The 21,007-nt window shown below is 43.6% G+C and overlaps 1 protein-coding gene across 9 annotated transcripts in view; it reads left to right on the top strand.

Annotated features, from left to right (window-relative positions):
- Positions 1-21,007, top strand: part of KALRN (kalirin RhoGEF kinase) — a 642,459-nt gene that overhangs the window by 452,590 nt on the left and 168,862 nt on the right. For 4 of the 9 annotated variants that reach the window (XM_057306498.1, XM_057306497.1, XM_026495106.4 and 1 more), the window contains exon 34: positions 7,038-16,362. The exons of the other annotated variants lie outside the window; for them this stretch is intronic. In XM_057306498.1, the coding sequence (XP_057162481.1) occupies positions 7,038-7,100 (63 nt within the window). In that variant the 3' untranslated portion in view covers positions 7,101-16,362. Of the gene's footprint in view, positions 1-7,037; positions 16,363-21,007 lie in introns of those variants that run through there. 9 annotated transcript variants of the gene reach the window in all.

The following is a 21,007-nucleotide window of genomic DNA, read 5'->3' as shown; positions in this document are numbered from 1 at the left end:
TTTTGTGATCTAAAAAATGGGTGAATATTGGCATTTATATATTTCAACCTAATTACACTTATCAAATAAGTGGTTGCCTATATGTCTTTCTCCCATGTTACATGTGAGTTCCTTAAGAATCGTATCTTGGTCTTCATGCTGCTCATGGCTCTCCTGTCTGCTGTCTCTCTGCAGCATCTCCTGTCTACTGCAGCATCTAGCACGTAATAAATAATGGCAGTTGAATGTCCCTGGTCACATCGTGCTTGGCTCCTGCTTACGTCCTTCTCCAGTGATGCTTACTGACTTGTATAATCACATCTGGCCCGCCCTTCACTGCCAGCCAGACTCATGCCACCTTCGTGCAGATGCTCACTACTCCCCCCACACACACACCTCTCAGCCACCAGTGTTGCCCATGCCCTGCCCGCACACACACAAACAAGCAAGTCAGATACCATTCTTTTAACATTCAGGGCATATGTTATGTGTTTTACTTGGATTTGCCACATTGTTGAGCATAACATCGCACTCTTAACAACGAGTTGAGAAATCTCTGTTTCTAGCCCTATCCCTCACGCTGGGACCCAGCCCCGTTTCCAACTGTCTGTGGCATTACTGCACTTGGATGACTCGCCTTGCTGTCCTTAGCAGGCCTGAAACTGGACTCTTCACCTACCATCTCCCAGATAATCTTTTCTTAACCCCCATCCATAGCTTTGCCTCTCAGCCATCATGGCTCTCCTTCATTCTTGATCCTTTTCCTGAAATCATGTTGCAGTGGATCACCACAGCGATGGCATATTCTTCATCCTGGCTCTGGACTTTCATGGACTATGTAAAGTCTGTCTCTGGGAGCTTCAAGAGGAGAAGCATGGCTCCCAAACCACAGTAGCATTCTCTAGGACCTACAGGCTCCTGGTACACAGGCCCCTTCCCCCGGTTCTGCCCCTCTTCTGGCTCCCTTGCTGTCGGCAAAGCTTTCCTCTAATACATGTTTTCTGGTAGATTATCTGTGTGATTATCTTCACTAAGTAGAATGATCTTTTAAATAATAATTGCCTTTCCTACCAACCTATCACAGACATCACCATGTCTCCAAAATTATTTCTCTGTACTGATAGATATGTTTCTGACCTCAGGAAGAGTGTTGTTGAAACAAGTTTTCTTTGTTATTAGAATGATTTCTGGAGTCCCTTCCCTCAGCACCCTGTGAGATAGCATTTTCTTCCAGTTCGCTGGTGTTCCCTGTGAGTTAGCTTTTACCTCAGCAGCTGAGTCCGAGATCCGGGAAGACAAGGCTCACACGTGATAGCTTCTGTCATCTGCAGTGCACTGACATAGACATGCTCAGATATTCACAGACATTCATAGACATGCTCAGAAAAGACTTGTTTGAATAGTATGTTTTATGTGTATAACTTCCGTTTTTGTATATTTATGGGTTGTGTGTCTCCGAATGTGTCTCCATACACTCTCTAAGAAATAGTCATCTACGTGGTTTGGGAGGCAGGGATCTCTTGGACATATCCCCTGGCCATCGGGCCATGAGGCCCATGACATTTTAAGCTATTATTAAGTCATGGGCTCCAAAAGCTCCTGGCTGTTGCTGGCCACATGACCTTCCTACAGTGTACAGTTCCTTTCCTCCCATCTGCTTGGGAGCCTTCCTTTTCCTTCTGAATAGGAAAGACTAGTTTTTCTGTTTTAAACATAAAAAAGCAATGTGTATGTGTATATGTTTGGGTATTTGTGCTTATGTATGCAGATGTACATATATATGTATATACATATATGTGCGCATGTATGTATTTATGAAGGAAATACACCAAAATGTAAATAGTGGTTATTTCTGGATGGTGGCTTTTTCCAAATTCTCTATGACAAGAAAATTACTTTTATTAACAAAGAAAACCCTAATCGATGTCATTTTTAAAGGACAGGGAGGAACACAATTATTAGATTGTTGCTGAGATCAACCCTCAACATGAACCAAGGACAAGGCAACAAGCAGGTACCTCGTAGGAAACGGGGATTGACTTCTCAGTAGCTCAAGAGGAAGGAAAGTGACCAGAGAGTGAATTTGGGCTGACGTGTAGGATGGGCCAAGGTTGTAAGCTGAGGAACCAGAAACTGTGTTTCGTTGTGTAGATCAGGAGCCTGGGACAGTGAAAGGAAAGAGAAGAAAAATTCAGGGAGTGGCCAGTTGGGGGTGACAAGGAGATGAGGAGTTTGTCAGAGTTTTCCCCCAAATGCAGCTATTTAATGCAACTATGGAAAAGGTGAGGAAAAGCTGAAAGTATACAAGTCCAAGAGACTCCATGGAGAGATACGCAGAGTGAGAGACAGAAAGCCCACATGTTTCAAGTTTGGTTTTAAGCCCCTGTAATTCCAGAGCGGGAGGTTTCCAGAATGACTCAGCATGGGGATGCTGGGACTCAGGTGAGGAGGACACAGAGAGCCTCCATGAAGGAAATGGGTTACTCTGCATGGGCAGCAAGGTTTCAAATAGGAGGTTCATCCATTAGGTCAAGACCCAGCTCTCTCCCGGCCCCTCACCTCCCTCTCTCCCTTCAGCTCCCACAGTCTAAGGGCAGAGGGAATGTTTTCTGATAAGAATTCTTGGTAAAGAGGCAATTTACAACCTTCCTGAACTTGAAATGAAACCAAAAAATTACATGACACAAATATTTTCAAGGATGTTTCTCCCACACTGCCTAGTTCTGTGGTTCTCTCAGAGGATTCCCTGAGCAGAGGGAGAAACAGAAAGAGAAAAACAGGGAAATGGCCTCTTCCCTGCTGTAGCTGATACCTTTTAACTGGGGTGCTCCTCCAGAAGCGGGGAGCGCCTGGCCTGTTACTTGGGAGGGAGTGCACTCTGCACCGCCTGCCAGGCCTTCCTGCTAATCACTAAGCTGCTAGGCCGCCTGGCCCTCCTCAGTAAGCTCCTGATAGAATTCTGGATGAGGAACCCTGGGGTCAGCATGAGCAACAAACAGGCACCTAGAAGCCAAAAGGAGACCCTCAGGCAGAGTAGAAAGCGAGAAAGAACACATAAGGAGGTCACCAGATCAGTCCTTTAAAAAGAACTAAACTAAAGCTACACTTCACGGTGTTTATGTCTTTCCTGTGTGCACGATTCAATATTTTTACTACTCTGTATCTCCATTTTTAATTCTGATGGCTACATCAAGGAAAATTTCCAGTCCAGGCTCTAGTCTGACATTTGGGGTGGAGAAAGCTCTTTTAAACCAGTTAATATGGTATTTGCAGAGTTCCCTGTGTATCATGGGAACAAACAGAACACATAAAGTCCCCATCGAGGATAATTCCCCACACCTCCTGCCTCCCTATCTAATGGGAAAGGCACAGTCCTTCTCTTAGAAATCCCTGCTATAATTGGGCAGGCCAAGAAAAGCACAAAGGCTGCCTGCAAGGAAGCCATCCGGAGTGTAAGCAGCTGACAATAACAGCCACCTGTCTTGCTGAACTCCTCATAGGAGCCTGGCATTTTATGTATACTCTTGCATTCAGTCCTCACAACAGTTCTTCAAGGTAAGTATCATTATCCTCATTTTGCAGATGAGGAAAATGTCACTCAGGGAAGTTCAATAGCTTGCCCAAGGTCACACAACCAGAAAGTGGCAGAACCAAGATTTGAACCCAGGTCTTTCTGATGTCCGCTATGCACACTGCCTTCCACTGGACAAGCTCACTAAAAACAATTGAATAATTCAGGCCAAAACACAAAAAGTAACCTTATGGCTCAAATGGTCTAAGTCCTATCATTAGCACCCTCCACTCCCATCATCTGAATGAAACACACCTGAATTAAAATACCAAGAGCATTCCATGCTCCATGGATCCCATGGGTCAGTCACTCACTGACCTCTGTGCCTAGCAGAGCAAGGCGTGAATCAGGAGCATAAAGGAAGTTGTTTATTATGACTTAACCATGGGAGTAGTGATGCGGGCACCCTCCTGCCTCTCTGGTTTCCCACTCCATCAGAAACATCCAGGACATACAGTTAACTGAAGATGCATTTAAAAAGATAATGGAGTATAGTTGCCACAAATTCTTTATGGATCTAGAAAGGTATAAATCTATAACCTATAAATATGTTCCCTATTCGTGGCTATTTTTATACCACTGGATGTCCAGTGCTTGTCTCTTGTGCACCCAGGGTCTACAGACATCTCTCTGTAGTTCAGAAAGCTTCTATTATGAGTGTCTAGCATTAGAATGGAGCCTACGTTATATTATACAAAATATTTATATAAAGGGGTGTGTACCTGAATAGTGGGAGGTGGGGGAAATCTCAACACAGGCCCCTTCCCACCTAAAATAAAAGAATACAGGGGAGGTCTGGTAAATAAAAGTCACTGTCCTATGAAGTGCATCTCACTGATTCTTGCCCCTCGTGGAAAATGCCAAAGACAAGTACTTTTGGACAGTGTGTGCTGGCAGATGTGAAAATGCAGTTGAAACACTGCAAAACTCGGGTTTTCAAGCGATGGAGTGATTGGGAAATAGAGAAAGTGTCTGTGCGAAGGATTCCAAACCAGGCAACCTGCAGAATTATGAGGGAAGTATTTCTAAAAGCTAACATCAGGCCCTGCCCTGGCCTACTGAATCAAAATGCCAAAGGTATATGGTGATTGGATATGGAATATGTATGAATTCCAAGCTGGGAGTTATTTTCTAAATAATAGAAATCAGCCACATCCCAAAAAAAAAAAAAAGGTAATGGCCTTTTAACACACACACACACACACACACGCACGCACGCACGTGCACTTCCGCTTAAACTTTTCCCACTAATCCTTTCTTTAGGTCAGATTTTTAGAAAATCATCTCAATGAGATTATGAACGGCTGTCATTTTTAAAGTTAAGAGCTATGCATTGGGTTCACTATCTTTCATGTTACCAACTGGGCTGTATACAATAATGGCTTCCTCTAAATGTGTCTGTGTTTTCTCAGGGTTTTAGAGAACAAGCATTCAGTTTACCTACATGTCTTTACTTCTTAGATGTCACATATCAAACCATCAGAAAGATTTGTAGGTGCACAGAGACGATCACAACTTAGGTTTAAAAGGGGATAAACATTTTGCTGCAAAATCTAATGACTATGTATAATGAAGTGACCCAAACCACTTCTAGTTAGGTCCTTGAGGATAATATGGATCCTCAAAATATGTGAGATGCTTTCCCAGACCTTTGAAATCCACAAACACACAAATGTACAAATATCACTTAGGAGATGGATTCTCCTTTATGAGAGGCAGCATACACAGTGGTTAAGGATAGCCTCGGGAATCAAACCAACCCCAGTACAGCTCTCACTCCCTTCACTTGCCAGTTGTTTGATCCTGGGCAGGGCCTCTCAGGGCTTCAGTCTGCAAAATGGAGGTAATGGTATTACCCACCCCATAACATTTTGGTGCAAATTACGTGAAATGATGCATGCTGGACACTCAGCCTTTTGCTTGGCGTATGCTAAGTGCTCAACAAATATTAGCTGTTAATAGTGACAATAAAAATGATGATGAACATTAGCTTTGTTAGTAAATGACAATAAAAATATTTTTTAAAACTGTCTCCCCTTTCAGAATTTTAAGAACTGTATAAGGAACAAAATGTCAAATTCAGCATTTATAAAACTGTTGAATTCTGCCACTGCAATAAATTCTACAGATCTTATAGCACATTTATAAACTAAACTGGTAATGACAATGAATTATTGGTGTGAGCTAAGCAGGACAGAGTACACCACCCCTCCACCACCCCACCTCCCCATTAATGTAATGTGATATAAAATTCCTAACACCCTTTTGCCCTGGCCAAGGTGAGCTCAGTGGTCACTAGTACCTTCCATGAGTTACTTCACAAATGCGTGTGTATAGCTCCTGGCTTTCTTCAGACTCTCCTCTCCCTTCTGAATCCTAAGTATCCTCAATCATCTTCACAGCTCAGAGTAACTACCATTTTAACTTGATGCTGAAGTGTTTTCTCTCCCTTAATGGACAATTTTTGCCTGGCTGGAGTTCTTACTAAGGGAGTTTCAGATTGTTTTCTCATTTCTATATGGCAAATGTGATGCAGCCTTTAACATCATGAGCTGAGCCACAGTCAAATATGAGATCATACTCCTTAATTTATCTTGAACTTTTCTCTTGGTTGAGCCATTGCTTTTTAGAATACTTCACTCCTCCAGTAGCACTAGAAGTTGACTTTCTTTGAGGGGGGGGCCATTGTTAAGGTCACATTCCATTGTTCTGGTGGCCAAGTAGAGTTAGTGTGGCCGCACTGGAATATGGCAGCTGGGTCTCTGGCAGGCTCCCTCCCTCACTCGGTAATCCACTCCCTCAGCCAGCCCTGCGGCCTCACAAACCAACCACACGCCTTGGAAAAATTGCAGATTACCGCATGTCATGGACCCTGGAAACACTTGAAATCAGGAATTTTAAGTCACTTACTGCCAAAGATCTACTACGTAAATGGGTAAACTTTTCTCAGTTTCTTTCCCCCAAATGAATGTCATAATGAGACTTGCTGGCAGGCACAGGGACCCTAAAAGAGTTGAAGCAAACAAAAAGGGTGTGAAATAAACACTAAGGATCACGCATAGGACCTCATCTTTAATGCAGCCCTCTTTATATTCTTCCCGGCTCTCCTCCTGCTGTTATGTGTGGGGGAAACCACTGCAGGACCACTCAACTGGGAACTATTGCAAGGAAAAGTCTATGGATTGGAGCCCTGACAGAGTTAGTGGAAGTGGCCAGTCAGCGATCCTCATCTGGATCCTGGACTTGGTTGGCTTCTTCTGAACCTTCAGACCAAGGAATGTCCTACACAGCACTCTGCTCACTCCATTTTCTCTTCTCAAAGGATGATTGTGTGTTCGCCAGGTTGCACTCTGTGCATTGGGTTGCTAGAAATACAGTAGGTTGCACTGATGATTTAACTCTGTTTTCTATAAAGGGCTACGGGATCTCATGCAGATTTTTGCAAAGTCATATGCAAATCACAGAGCCCCGGCCCTTTTCTTAACAGGATGGCAACCTTGCTCCTCGGTGGCACCTGGGACCTGGAGATCCTTTCTCCACTTACGTTTAGCGCGCAGCCTGGGACTTGTCCCTGCAGCTCACCGGGTTAGCCGTGCCGCCGTTGGGACCTCCCAGCTGGACTCCCATCACCCACCTCTCTTGAGACTGCTCTGGCAGGGCTGGTGTGGGGTACAGCCTTTGCTCAGAGGGCAGCATGTTCCAAGCAAAATCTGCCCACCTGGGCCATGGGCTTGCCCCTCGGGCTCCCTGCTTCTCTACTGGGTACGATTCGAGGTTACTGAGCTTCTCTCCAAAGTTGAAAATGGTGGGACAGTAGGGACCTGTGAGAGGCCCCATGACCCAAGCTATTTCCCCTGGCTCCCAATCCAAACACCAGGCACCGCAGGCCCTCACTGCCCTGGGGGTCTGCAGTGTGAGGGGGCACATTCGTCAGAGGAACATACTTATCTCTGGAGTTTTTCTCCAGATTGAACATTTCTGTTGTCAGTGGCCCCCAATCTGGAAAACCCATCGTTCTAATCTAGCCTACCTCCCCCACATCATGAGAAAGAGGGAGGAAGAACAAGGGATAGTTTATGGTAGAAAAGAGGAGGGTTAAGTCTAGCTATTCCGAAACATTGGCCCAACCACATCCCCAACAAATGTTCTATCTGCGTCAGTCTGCCCAAGTTTTGTCAGGATTTTCTGGCTCCTCTAACCTCACTCACTCCTGAGGTCTCTGGTTCAAAGACCACCCTCCTAGCCTTTGTGTGCTTCCAGATTATCCTTTTGGGGGTGCGTGGGAAGTGGGAGAAGAAATAAAGGAAACAAACTGGCTCCATGGTGGTTAACTGTTGAGACTAGAAGGTCGGGGACGTGGCCATTCATTATACCATTCTCTCCACTTTTGTATGTGTTTGCAATTTTTCATAATAAAAAGTTAAAAGTTTAAAAAGTCCTCCAGCTTCCAAGACACTCAAGAGAGCCCCAGCCCCTAACAGAGTTTCCTGGAAACCCCACACCAAGTCAAGAGGCAAAGATGACTCCATTACTATATATATATATATGTATATATATATACTCATTTTCTAATTTTTTAAGGCCCACTGCTTTATTTTCAGTAGACTAAACCTCATTTCTAAAAGGTCCCGACGTTGGGCTCACTTTCCCCCAGCTGGATTATGGGGGAGGGCTGGGTAAAGGGGTCCTTAAGATCCTGAAAGTTTACACTTCCATGTACCTCACAGTCTTGTGAGGATGGGACTTGTTCAGTGTTCTGAACTTTGTGGAGGAAACGCGCTCCCAATTCACGTGTCATTCCCTGGAATTGCACCTGGCTCAGGAAAGGACTGTCTTTGTACTTGAATTTAAATCCATTGGAGAACCTTAACATGGGCATTTGCATGACTGAGAATTGCTGCTGTCTTTTTTCCGTATGTCACTTTCTTGAATGTGTTCTAATAAAATGATTCTAAAGCAGGCTGTGATATACAGTGATTTATAAATACTTTCTGTTGAGTGCTGAGGCCCTTAATTTCCTACCAAGAATCCACCCATCCCACTTTCTGGAGAAAGATCTGTCTAGCTGGGGACAGACGCAGGAGCGTACGTATGGCATGCTGTAATGGCAGCACTTCTGCAGTTGCGGTCATTAATAAGAATCATGTCAACCACAGCAATTTTGTGTTCTGGTTGCCTAGCAGCAGAATTTGTTTTCCAGAATAAAGATGGCCATATGTAGTGGATGAGTGCGGGGGTGAGGGGGGGAGTGGAAGTGGCAGGGCAGGAGCAGGAGTATAATTCACTCTACCAGGGAGGGAACAATGTGGAGGCAGAGAAAAAGGCAGCCGAAAAGAGAGACAAGCAAGGTTCAGTCGTGTTCTGTTCAGTGATAACTCTCAACACATTCAAAAGATAATGAGTTGTTAAACTTTATTTACAAAATTGCACCTTTTGCTCTCACGCCATGCAAATTAGAAATATCAGAATCTCAATAAGCAAACTGGAAGCAAAAGAAGAAAATATAGATCTCCAAAGGTAGATATTTTGAGCAACACTTTTTATCTCACCCTTTACCCCCCTCAAGCAGACTGGCCAGGGCACGGTCTCGAGCTGGTAACCAACTGAGGCAGGTTCTCTTGGGAAGGAAGCGTTCTTAGAAACTTCATAAGGGGCCAGGAGGGCAGAACCAGACAAGGAGGCTTCCGTTTACTGAGCACCTTTCTCATATAGGTGCTGGGAAGGCACCTGATATACACCATCTCTAATCTTCACAGCCATCCTGAGAGGCAGGCAGTTCTGTCTTCATTTTTCAGATGAAGAGGCTAAAGCTAAGAGAAGTAAATAACTTGTACAATGTCATAAAGCTGCAAGATAGCAGATCTGTGATTCAAATTTAGGTCTCTGATCTCCAGACCCATGCTTTTTCAAACCACAGGGCTGATGCCCTAGTGCCCAGCTTGGACTCTCCCCTGTGCACTGCCATGGTCTTCACCTTAATGAACTGTGCACCTTCTGTATCCCCTGGGAGTTGGGGGGGAGGGGCACAGCCAGTGTCCTGCTCTTCCTTGTGTGATTGGAGGTGTTTTCCAGTCCAGGTCTTTGTAGCCCACATCCATGTCCCTGTGACATACTTGTGCAGAGCATAGGCTGATGAGGCTGAGATCACCATGTATCTTTCATAGGGATTGGCTCACTTAGCAAATACCTAGTGCCTGCAAGTGCTGGGCATGTGAACTAGGTGGGCAAATATACTCACCCCTCTTCTCATGGAGCTTGCCAGTAGAGGAGACATACATTAATCAAGTAGCATGTGAATGGATTTATAATAACAACTGCTGAAAGGGGCCTTGAAGATCACTGAGATCAACAAATGAAATGAAACCCAGAAATGCTAAGCAGTTTGCCCAAGACCACACAGTGAGTTTAGGGGCAGAGGACTAGAACTGCCGGTTTTCGTTCTTAGACTGCTGTTTTCCCTGCCATGTCACACTCCAGTCTGTCGCACACCCATAGGCTGCCCCCGGCCCCAGTCAGATAAACATGTTGATCAGTCAGTACACTCTCTCCATGCCTAGGAAAAACCAGATAGCACATTTTATAATGATGAACAGTATCGTGAACCAAATCCCCAAGGATGGCATATACCCAAACCTTGTTTGTAGACTTATTTCAGAGCCCAGAGCAAAAACAGAGAGGCAGGGCTCCTGTGCCATAGCAACATTGCCTAGTAAGGATGCTTGCAGGTGTTTCAGTGTTTTGGTCTGACCCCAATATTTTCTCATTTCCCAGGTTCAGCAGCTATTCATTCACCCATTAATTCAACAAATATTTACCGAGTGCCCTCTAGTACCGCTAGGCACAGTTCTCAGAGCTGAGGACATAGCACTGAACAAAATGGACTGCCCTTGTAGAGCATATATTCTAGCCCAGGGAGACAGACGATAAACAAAATAGAGAAGCAAATAATACAGTGTATTAGAAGGTGATAAGTGCTACAAAGAAAAGTAAATCATGAAAGGGGGGTAGGGAATCTCCGAGATGGGGAAACATTGTTAGGGTGATTGGGAAAGAGACCTACCTGAGAAAATTACGTTCCAGATCATCATTTTACATACACACACACACACACACTGATACACACTGACACACACAGAGCTTTGCAGTGTAATGTGAAGAGTCCCATAAGCCTTCCCCTGCCCGCCTCAGAAAAGTAAAAGCGTGTCAGTGGCGTGTCCCAGAGCCCAATTCCTAGCTTGCTTTTTTCTCCTTTGGTCTAACCAGTGGTTCTTAAATTTGAGTGTGTACCAGACTCATCCGGAGGACTTGTTAAAACAGATTGCTGGGCCCCACTCCCAGAGTTTGTGAATCAGTACATGGGGATAGATCCAAGAATTTGCATTTCTAACAAGCTCCCAAGAAATGCTGATGCTATTCACCCAGGCACCACACTTTGAGAGCCACCAGGTTAATCTATTATAGCTGAGATGTCCCTGTTAAAATGAAACTTACCCAAGAAAGGATGCGTCCATTCACTAGGGTGCTTGGACATGACCAAAGTAGCTATCCTTCAAGAGCGGGATCCTCAAGAAATGGGACTACTTTTAATTGGGGAAGGTTTCAGAAACACAGCCCAAGTCCCTAAGCATTGAGGTGTTAGGGCAAAGGACAGTTCCTAAAAAAAGTAACAACAATATTTCATTGTTTGTCTTTCAGGGCTTTGCATTTTCTTAGCATTTAATACTTTTACAAGTCCTTTAGCCCACTGTTCTCTTTTGGCATAGTTAACTTGTTAGGTAGAACAGGTGTCATTATTACATTTTATGGATAAGAAAATTGAGACACAAAGAGGTTATATGGCCTCCCTTGGGCACCAAGGAACCCCGGTGTCCTTATGCCTCATCCAGTGTTCTTTCACCTTTAACACTCTTCCTAAGCTAGGTATGGCTTGCTTCTGGGGCATCTACCTCTGGATCACTGAAATCCAGGATACATAGTTGCTCTTTGCCTTTTGCTCTGTTGAAAATCCCACTTGCTGCGAGTAGATTATCCACGTGGGCGATTAACTGTGGCAAATACTAAACCCTGCGTGAGTTTCCTCTGCCATAAACACATCTCTTCTCTTCTACTACCAGATATTATACAGAGAAAATGCTAACTCATTTTAATATTAGCCTAAGCCAGAACTAATCATTATGAAAGCAAACCTGCTGGGGGAAAAGCACACATCATACTTCCAAAGGCAAATAGAAATGGCATTTTGATTATATGTACCATTGCTTCCATTCCATTAGCAGAGATAATTGAAAGTTTTCTGTATCACTAAAGCACACAACAGAATGAGAGTGGGTTTTGTTAAATCTGATGGCTGGTGAATCACATTCTCAGGTATTTAAATGTAAAAAAAAAAAAAAAAAGTCATGGGCATGGGGCTTGAAAGATTAAAATTCTCCCTTCCAGTACTTGCTCTTCTGGTTGCTTTGTCCGGTCCTGCACCGACTACTCACAGTGAGAGAGTGAGCCATCTCATTGACTCTCACAGACAGTGCCCCATGGGTTATAAGGAGCTGTCTCTCTTCAGCGTCCATACTGTTTTTGACCATCCAGGACCCCAAGGTTTAAAAAATTTTTTTTCTAAAACTGCCCTCATCTGTCCCTCAACCTACTGACATTCTGACATCTTCCTTCAGTACTGCCATTGGGACCACTCATTTATTCTATAAACATTTCTTAAGCACTTACTATGTACCAGACTCTGTAAGAGCCACTGAACAGGCTACAAAATTGAGTTAGAAATACTCCTATCGTCAAAGAACATGGCATATAATAGAATCACTCTGTAAATTATATAGAGTAATTAACATTCCAGTATATTCTAGATGCAGATTATAAACCATGTGAAATTCTGCCATTTCATTCTCTTTACTCACTGTATGTTCAATCAAAGCTAACTGATGAGTTATTTTAGCTTCCACATAAAATAAGCATCATTAGGAAAGAAGATGTACCTGGGAAGGAGTGGGGTGAGGAAGGAGCACCGCTCCCTCTTCTGAACACATGTGGGGATAAGCTTAAGCAGCCCAAGAACATGGTAACAGGGGGCAGTATAGAATCTAAAATCTGCTCTCGATTTCCACACGTGGACTGTCACAAATTGAATATATGAGGGTCCTAAAGCTTGCATGATTAGAAATTCCATATTGATGCAAGATCCAGTGTGAATGTGTTTTTTCTGTTATAGACTCCAAAGTATGCTATAAAAATTACTATTCCTTAAAAAAAAAAAGTTCATGCCCACTGCAACACAGGGACTGAGCATATAAGACAATTGGGGGAGATGGGGTGGGATGCAGAGGATTCAATTACTTGGGTCAGTGTTAGAGAATCCGTGAGAAGAAGAGATGCAGACCATAATCCGACAATGTGTGTGTATGCGCGTGTGTGTGCATATGTATGCACAAGTGTAGAGGAAGGTGGTGAAGGCCAGTAAAGAGGATTTTGTGAGGATGTGAGCCCTTTAAATAAATTCCAGATCCATAATCCAAAAAGGAAGACAAGTTTAGGAAACCAAAAATACAGCGGAAAGCGAAGGATAAGATTCTAGTGACCCAGTAACTCAAGGAACACCACTAGCACACCTTCCCCCTATGTACTGGGCCACCTGAATGTACCTCCCTTTCACTCCCTCAGCACCTTCAAGTAGCTGCTCCGGCTCTGCCCCCACTCTGTTTTAGGTTGGGCTTTGTGAATAGTGGAATCCCAAGGGGGTGGGGCTGGTTCAGGGCAGATAGGCAGCTGGATCTCAGATCTGTCTCATGAACTCCATTTCTGCCAGCTCTGCAAGCATCTCCTGCCCTAGAAGGCGTTTTCACAGCACAGATGCTATATCCAGTCTTAACAGTGACCATCAAGGATGCGAGCGGCATAATAATGGAGCCTGGCGGACTGTGGGTCGGTGTGGTTGCGGATAGTGACAGCCACAGGGAGAATTGAGAGGATTCGGAAATAGCAGTGATGGGGGAGGGGGTCTCTATGTATCTGCCTTTGAATTTCTGGGATGGTGGAATAAGGAGTGTCATTCTATTCGTAAGGATGTCCAGGGATTCTGTTGCCTTCAGTGGTGACCTTTTAATGGGCCTTACATGCAAGCATAGCCTGGAGTTTTTAGATTTGCCCATGCTGAGTTTTGCTGAGTTGTTGTTATGGCGCCCATCAGGGTAAAAGGAAGTACCAGGGTGGGAGTGGGGACTGAAATATAGGTGATGTAAAAGCAGGACTTAGATTTCATTGGTGTGGCACTCTTACTCAGAGAGTGACCCAGAACCATGGCACTCCAGTTATTGCTCTAGTGTTGCATGGATTCATGAGGACTTGCGTGGGCATCTTGCCGTGGGAGGAGCGAGTCCCTAATAAAATTCATTTACACAGTTCAGTCCCTCCAAGGCCAGCTGGAGGCTAGTGATGGAAATAGGAGCCTTTGTACTTTCCAGACTCTTCCTACATTCTCATTTGATGCTGAAGATGATACATGTTGCTTTATTTTTTGGTGTTTCTGGGACTATCCAACCAACAAATTTGTTGGAGAGCCACAGATGTAGACCTCCAAGCCAAGCCATCACAAATAATCTAAGTACTCTCTGTCCACTCAGCAAGGCCACACAGGCAGACTTAGAGATGGAATAGGTCATTTAAGAGGGAGGCCCTTGCAGGGCACAATTGATTGGTTAGCGTTGCAGAATGTAAGTGGTGACATTCCAGCTTCATAGCACAGTCAAGATTGTTGATAGGGCCAGCCAGGTGCATGGCCTTCTAGGAGAGGCCATCAACCAGCATTCCTGGCTTCTGAGGAATGAATGATTGAGAAATTAAAGTGAGAAGGTAATTATCCCAAGGAGTCTGATGGTGTTACAATGGTGATTGCTTAGACCATCCCACAAGCCTGTTTCCTGTTATTATGGCCTCACGTTTGGCTATAATAGTCAGAAATCTGGCTGTTTTTCTCCTGGATTGAATGTCTTAGAATGAAGATATGAGCAGAGGTGGAGGATGTAGAGGACTGAGATGGGATAGTATCCACGATTACACTGGGCATTTGGGTTGCTTTGGCAAACGTCTGACATGGAGGAGGGGTGTCAAGGATTATGTCTAAAGTAATGTGATGATTCTGGAGGGTCCCCTCAACTATCAGAGACTGTGGGAAAGGCTATACATCCAAGAGGTCAATAAGGGGGTCATTCATCCAAAAAACAAGAAAATAGATATTTTCAATAATTAGTGGCTCTCAATAAATACTCAGATATCCATCACATCATTTATTCATTCAACAACATTTATTGAATACCTACTATGCCAAGCACTATTTTAGACAACAAAACAGAGAAGAATTCCTACCCTCATGGAGCTGATATTCTGGTGGGAATACAGACAAATAAGTAAAATATATAAAGTACGAGGTGATGATACATGCCATACAGAAAAATATAGCTTCAAAGGGATGTAAGAAGTGTAGGGGATGAGGGAAGAAGTGAGGGGAGGATCTGAGTTCTGATGACTGACATAATCAGGGATATGGAGTATAATGAAATTAGTCCAGATGCTCCCAAGTTACATAGTGGGGATGATAATGTGAGTGTTGGAAGAGGGAGGGGGTGGTGGTGAGGGTTCTAGTAGGAGTACACATGAGGTTTTAGAAATCTGTCTCCATTACTTCCCAAACATGAAGATGTGGGAAGGAGTGGTCTTACTTAGGAACAGATAGCAGCTCTCAGGTAAGGTGGCCTCTTCCCCAGCCTTCATGCCTCCATTGGAGCTAAGAGGATGTCCAGGAGTGTGCCCTAGAAGTCAAGTGGGACCCTAGACTACTCCCCTAGTTTCCACCAGTCCAAGGGAGCCTTTCTGATGTGGTATTAGGCTTGGTTAGAGGAACCTGGATTCCATTCAGACTGATAAGGACCTCACCTGTAGTATGCCCAAACATCCTTCAAAGCTCATGTAGTGAGATCCTTGAAAATGAATCCATGTATGGTCTAAATCTAAAAGGAATCTAGGAACCAAGACTTCAAGGAAAACAGTACTCATAAGTATCTGGAAGCTCAAAGGGGCATTGCAGATTCTGAGAAGTGTGATACAGTATTTTTGTCCTTAATAGATTTAAAATATGAATTCCTTTTCGTTAGCTCCCCCAATTCCCAGTAGACTGCAGGGCCCCTCAAGTCTAGCTTGATAAAGGTTTAGCAGCGGCAGGAAGAATAGTTCTAACCGTGCGTGTTTAGGGACAAACCCCAGTCACCAGTACAAAGGTAGAAGAGTCCTGGTTCTCTCTATTGCAAACAGTGCAGGGCCCCAGGAGACCCAGTGAAGAGGTCTGGGAATTCATGCTAGAGTTTTGGGATGTTTCTTGGGCTCAAGTAATAGATATGTTCAACCTGGATCCAAGACCCTGACGGCAGGAAGATGGCTCTGTTGCAATTGTGGTGTAAATGTAGCTTCCCCATTTCCTCTCCCCAAGCCCCACCGAGGACTCACGAAACATAGGCAGCAGACTTGGGGGTTAAGGAGAAGCTAGTTCTTTCCTCCCAGCTATGAGTTTTCCCTCAAGAGACAAGCTTTTGAGGTTGAAGCCAAATGAGAGGGGAGCTCAGAGTACTAGCATGCGCATGGGAACGCGCACACGTTCATGGTGTGATAGCTCCTATCTAAGGTTAAGCCTTACCTAGGGAGATACACTGTACAGCCAGGTCCAGAGACTTGCGTGCTAGAGCTATTTAGAAAAATTAGTCTCAAATGGCATTGGTTAGGCCCTCTGGAAAAGGGCTGAATGGGACAAGTTCGTTGCAGCTCAGCTCTCGGTCCGGGAGCCAATTGGTGGCAAATAAAATACCAAACAAAATCACATTCTCCGTGTGGCTATGAGAAATCAAATGCGGCATCTGGTTATTTTCTACTTTCCTGGAGCAACATGTGTTGCATGTGTTGCAGGGGCCTTCTAACCATGCCTGGTGTGGGTCAACTGTCTTTTGGCCTATTTTGATGAAAATGTAGTTGTAATCTAAAATTAAAAGTAAAAAAGGATGCAAAGACGTTTGAACTTCCATGTCGATGTAGGTCATTAGCCGGACAAAGAATCGGTGTGGCTCTATAGGATCCATGTCAAATCACACTGGTAATCAGACTTGTCATTGCTACAGGGTAAGCTCTGTGAGGGCAAGTATTCTTACCTGCTTTTTCACCGTTGTATCTCTACTGCCTATATGAGTGCCAGACACAGAATAAGTACGTGAGTACAAGTGCATAACAGGGAACATTAGTGTGTAGAAATACAGAGAGAAATAGTCTACATCTGTAATGCACACAGACTGGTAGGCAAATACTTGTGCTGCACCACCAGAGATTGGAAGGAGTTCTACAGAATAATGTCATACTCGGCAAAAACAAGAAGCATGCTGCTTGAGTTCCATCCAGATAATCCAAGAGTAGAAGGTTTGGTGCATGATCATATAGGCAAAGTTAAAATCTAGGATTGAAGGCCAGGATTCATAAACAGGGAAAGCAATAGAAAATTTAGCAAAGAAACTCCAAGGTCATAATCAAAGGAGCAAAGGGAAACCCAGGTGCACAGCCAGGTGTGGGAAACTTCTATGAGGTTGGGCGCTGACAATTCAAAGGATTCTGATAAATGCCAACTCCTTTCTCAACGGAATTTATTGCATCACCCACCCATGAGTTTTTAAATGTATCACTTGACTTTTGGAGCTCTGTAGAGCATTTTTAGTTAAGAATGGTAAATGGGAAGATTAAAAAAGGAAAAACACCAAGGGCCAGGAGCAGTAAAGAGGAGAATAAATCCAACAGAACACATGTCCAAGAGAAATGAGACAATCGCTCTGAGAAGTCAGTTTGAAAATGTCTCTCACTTGATTTTCTTCACTGAGTTGGTCACCGATGAGGACTAAAGTTCTAAAAATAGGATTGATTGAAAATGCACTTCTCTCTGCCCTGCCCTACCCCCATGCCCATGACTCTTATTAAACATTCCTAAACCTCCAGGAAATGAAAATGTGAGAATTGATGCATCTGTTGTGAGTCTGCCCAAGAGATGGTCAACAGTGGGATCTGATGCCAGTTCCCTAATAAGCAAGTAAACCGGCCTTCAGCTTGATTTTATTGACTTTTAAGACTTTCGAAAGTACACACAAGGAGTATAAAATGTGGTCGTTAACTAGAAAAATTATATAGTCCAATTGTGTGAGAAAATAGAAATACTCAACGAAACTCATGCTGTGTATGATGAATACTTACTGCATTAGCCCGAGGAATCCAAAAGCTAGAAGGATCTGTCCTCCCTCTATATCCTTATTCAACACCAAGAATGAGTCATAGCATGTAACAGCAGTAATCTTCAGGTTGTTTTAAAAAACTAATAATAGGGGGCGCCTGGGTGGCACAGCGGTTAAGCGTCTGCCTTCGGCTCAGGGCATGATCCCAGCGTTATGGGATCGAGCCCCACATCAGGCTCTTCCGCTATGAGCCTGCTTCTTCCTCTCCCACTCCCCCTGCTTGTGTTCCCTCTCTCGCTGGCTGTCTCTATCTCTGTCGAATAAATAAATAAAATCTTTAAAAAAAAAACTAATAATAAAACTAATAATCATCATCATGGTAGTAGTAGTAGTAACAACAATAATAAAAGCCAGTAGGTCTGCACAGATTACATTCACTTTGTATATGTCCATATTTGTCTCAGAATGGCCCCATTGCAACTCTCTCTGTTTCTTAACTTTATCTTTCCTACCACTCTCTCAGTGTTTCTGGAGTCCTACCAATATCCATCCCTAAGACAGTACCATTTCTTGCTAATGCTATATGTTCAGAATGGGGTGGCAAGTGGTCTGTTCATCATAGGGTAGTCGGGCTCTGGCTGATAGACCAGCTTCTAAAGTTACCAGTTACCATCCCAGACAGAAAGAGAATTCTTAAGGATCTTAACCCACAATTAAATGATCCAGTGTGGAAATGACTCAGGATCAATGGCCAGAATTAGTCATATGGTCCTGCAAAACCAACAGGAGCCAGGAAACACAGCTGAGCTATATGTCCAGAAGGCAGAGGGCTAAAAATACTTGGAGAACATCAGAATGACTACATTAGCAGTTAGCATCAAGTCATATTTGCAAATAATTTACATTTTGGCTCTTAACTTGATATTTAGATTTGGGCTCTAACTCAGATTCTCAAATTTTGGGACTACTCAACAGATGGGTGTGCAGGAGAGAGAGAGAGAGTTTCAAATGTATGCAGGCCTACCTTGAAGATACTGCAGGTTCGGTTCCAGACCACTGCAAAATAAAGCAAATATGGCAAGAAAGCGAGTCAGATGAACTTGTTTCCCAGTGCATACAAAAGTTATGTTGACACTATCCTGTAGTCTATTAAGTGTGCAATGGCATTATTTCTTAAAAACATTGTATATATCTTAGTTTAAAAATAATTTATTGTTAAAAAATGTTAACCACAATCAGAGCTTTCATCAAGCTGTAATGTTTTTGCTGGTGGAGGGTCTTGCCTCGATGTTAATGGCCGCTGCCTTGAGGTTGATCAGGGTGGTGGTTGCTGAGGGTCGGGTAGCTGTGGCAATTCTTAAAATAAAACAACAGTGACGTTCGCACACTGATTAAGTGTTCCATTCACAAGCAATTTCTCTGTAGCATGTGATGTCGTTTGATAGCATTTTATCCACAGTAGAACTTCTTTCAAAATTGGAGTCAATCCTCACAAACCCTGCCGCTGCTTTATCAGCTAAGCCTAGGTAATGTTCTGAATCCTTTGTTGTCATTTCAACAATCTTCACAGCATCTTGAAGTAGTTTCCACCTCAAGAAACCAATTTCTTTGCTCATCTGTGAGAAGCAACTCCTCATCTGTTAAAATTTTGTCATGAGATGGCAGCAATTCGGTCACATCTTTAGGCTCCACTTCTAATTCTAGTTCTCTTGCTGTTTCTACCACATCTGCAGTTACTTCCTCCCCTGGAGTCTTGCACTTCGCAAGTTGGAACCAACTTCTTCCAAACTCCTGTTAATGTTGCTATTTTGACCTCTTTCCATGAGTCACAATGTTCTTAATGGCAGCTAGAATGGTGAATCCTTTCCAGAAGGTTTTCAGTGTACTTTGCCCAGATCCATCAGAGGAATCACTATCTATAGCAGTTAGAGCCCTACAAAATGTATTCCTTAAATAATAAGACTTGAAAGTTGAAAGTACTTCTTGATGCATGGGCTGCAGAATGGATGTTGTGAAAGCAGGCATGAAAACAACATTAATCTTGTGCATCGCCATCAGAGCTCTTGGGTGACCAGGTGCATTGTCAATGAACAGTAATATTTTGAAAGGAATCTTTGTTTTCTGAGTGTATGTCTCAACAGGGGGCTTAAAATTTTTGGTAAACCATGTGGTAAACAGATGTGCTGTCAGCCAGGCTGTGTTGTTCCATTTGTAGAGCACAGGCAGAGTAGATTTAGCATAATTCTTAAAGGTCCTAGGATTTTCAGCATGGTAAATGAACACTGGCTTCAACTTAAAGTCAGCAGCTGCATTAGCCCCTAACAAGAGAGTCAGCCTGTCCTTTGAAGCTTTCAAGCCAGGCATTGACTTCTCCTCTCTAGCTATGAAAGTCCTAAATGGCATCTTCTTCCAACAGAAGGTGGTTTTGTCTATATTGAAAGCCTATTGTTTTAAGTACCCACTATCATTAATTACGTGAGCTAGATCTTTTGGAGAACTTGCTGCAGCTTCTCTATCAGCACCTGCTGCTTCTCCTTGCACTTTCATGTTACGGAGACGGCTTCTTTCCATAAACCTCATGAACCCACCTCTCCAACTTTTGTTCTGCAGCTTCCTCACCTCTCTCAGCCTTCCTAGAATTGAAGAGAGTTAGGGCCCTGCTCTGGATTAGGCTTTGGCTTAAGGGAGTGTTGTGTCTGGTTTGACCTTCTATGCAGACCACTCAGGCTTTCTCCGTATCAGCAGTAAGGCTGTTTTGCTCTTTTACTATTCATGTGTTCACTGGAGTAGCATTTTTAATTTCCTTCAAGAACTCTCCCTTTGCATTCACAACTTGGCTAACTGTTTGGTGCAAGAGGCCTACCTTTTGGCCTGTCTTGGTTTTTCAACATGCCTTCTTCACAAAGCTTAGCCATTTCTAGTTTTTTATTTAAAGTGAGAGACGTTTAGATTCTTCCTTTCACTTGAACACTTAGAAGCCTTTATAGGGTTATTAGTTGGCCAGATTTCAGTACTGATATGTCTCAGGGAACAGGGAGACCCAAAGAAAAGGGGAGAGATGGGGAGATAGCCTGTCAACGGAGCAGTCAGAACATACCGCATTTATAAAGTTTGCTTAATCTTACATGGATGCAGTTCATGGCAAACAATTACCACAGTAACATCAAAGATCACTGTTCACAGATCACCATAACAAATATAA

This window comes from Ursus arctos, unplaced genomic scaffold, assembly GCF_023065955.2.
Source record: "Ursus arctos isolate Adak ecotype North America unplaced genomic scaffold, UrsArc2.0 scaffold_4, whole genome shotgun sequence".
NCBI lineage: Eukaryota > Metazoa > Chordata > Mammalia > Carnivora > Ursidae > Ursus > Ursus arctos.
This window is presented reverse-complemented; position numbering and strand designations above follow the sequence as displayed.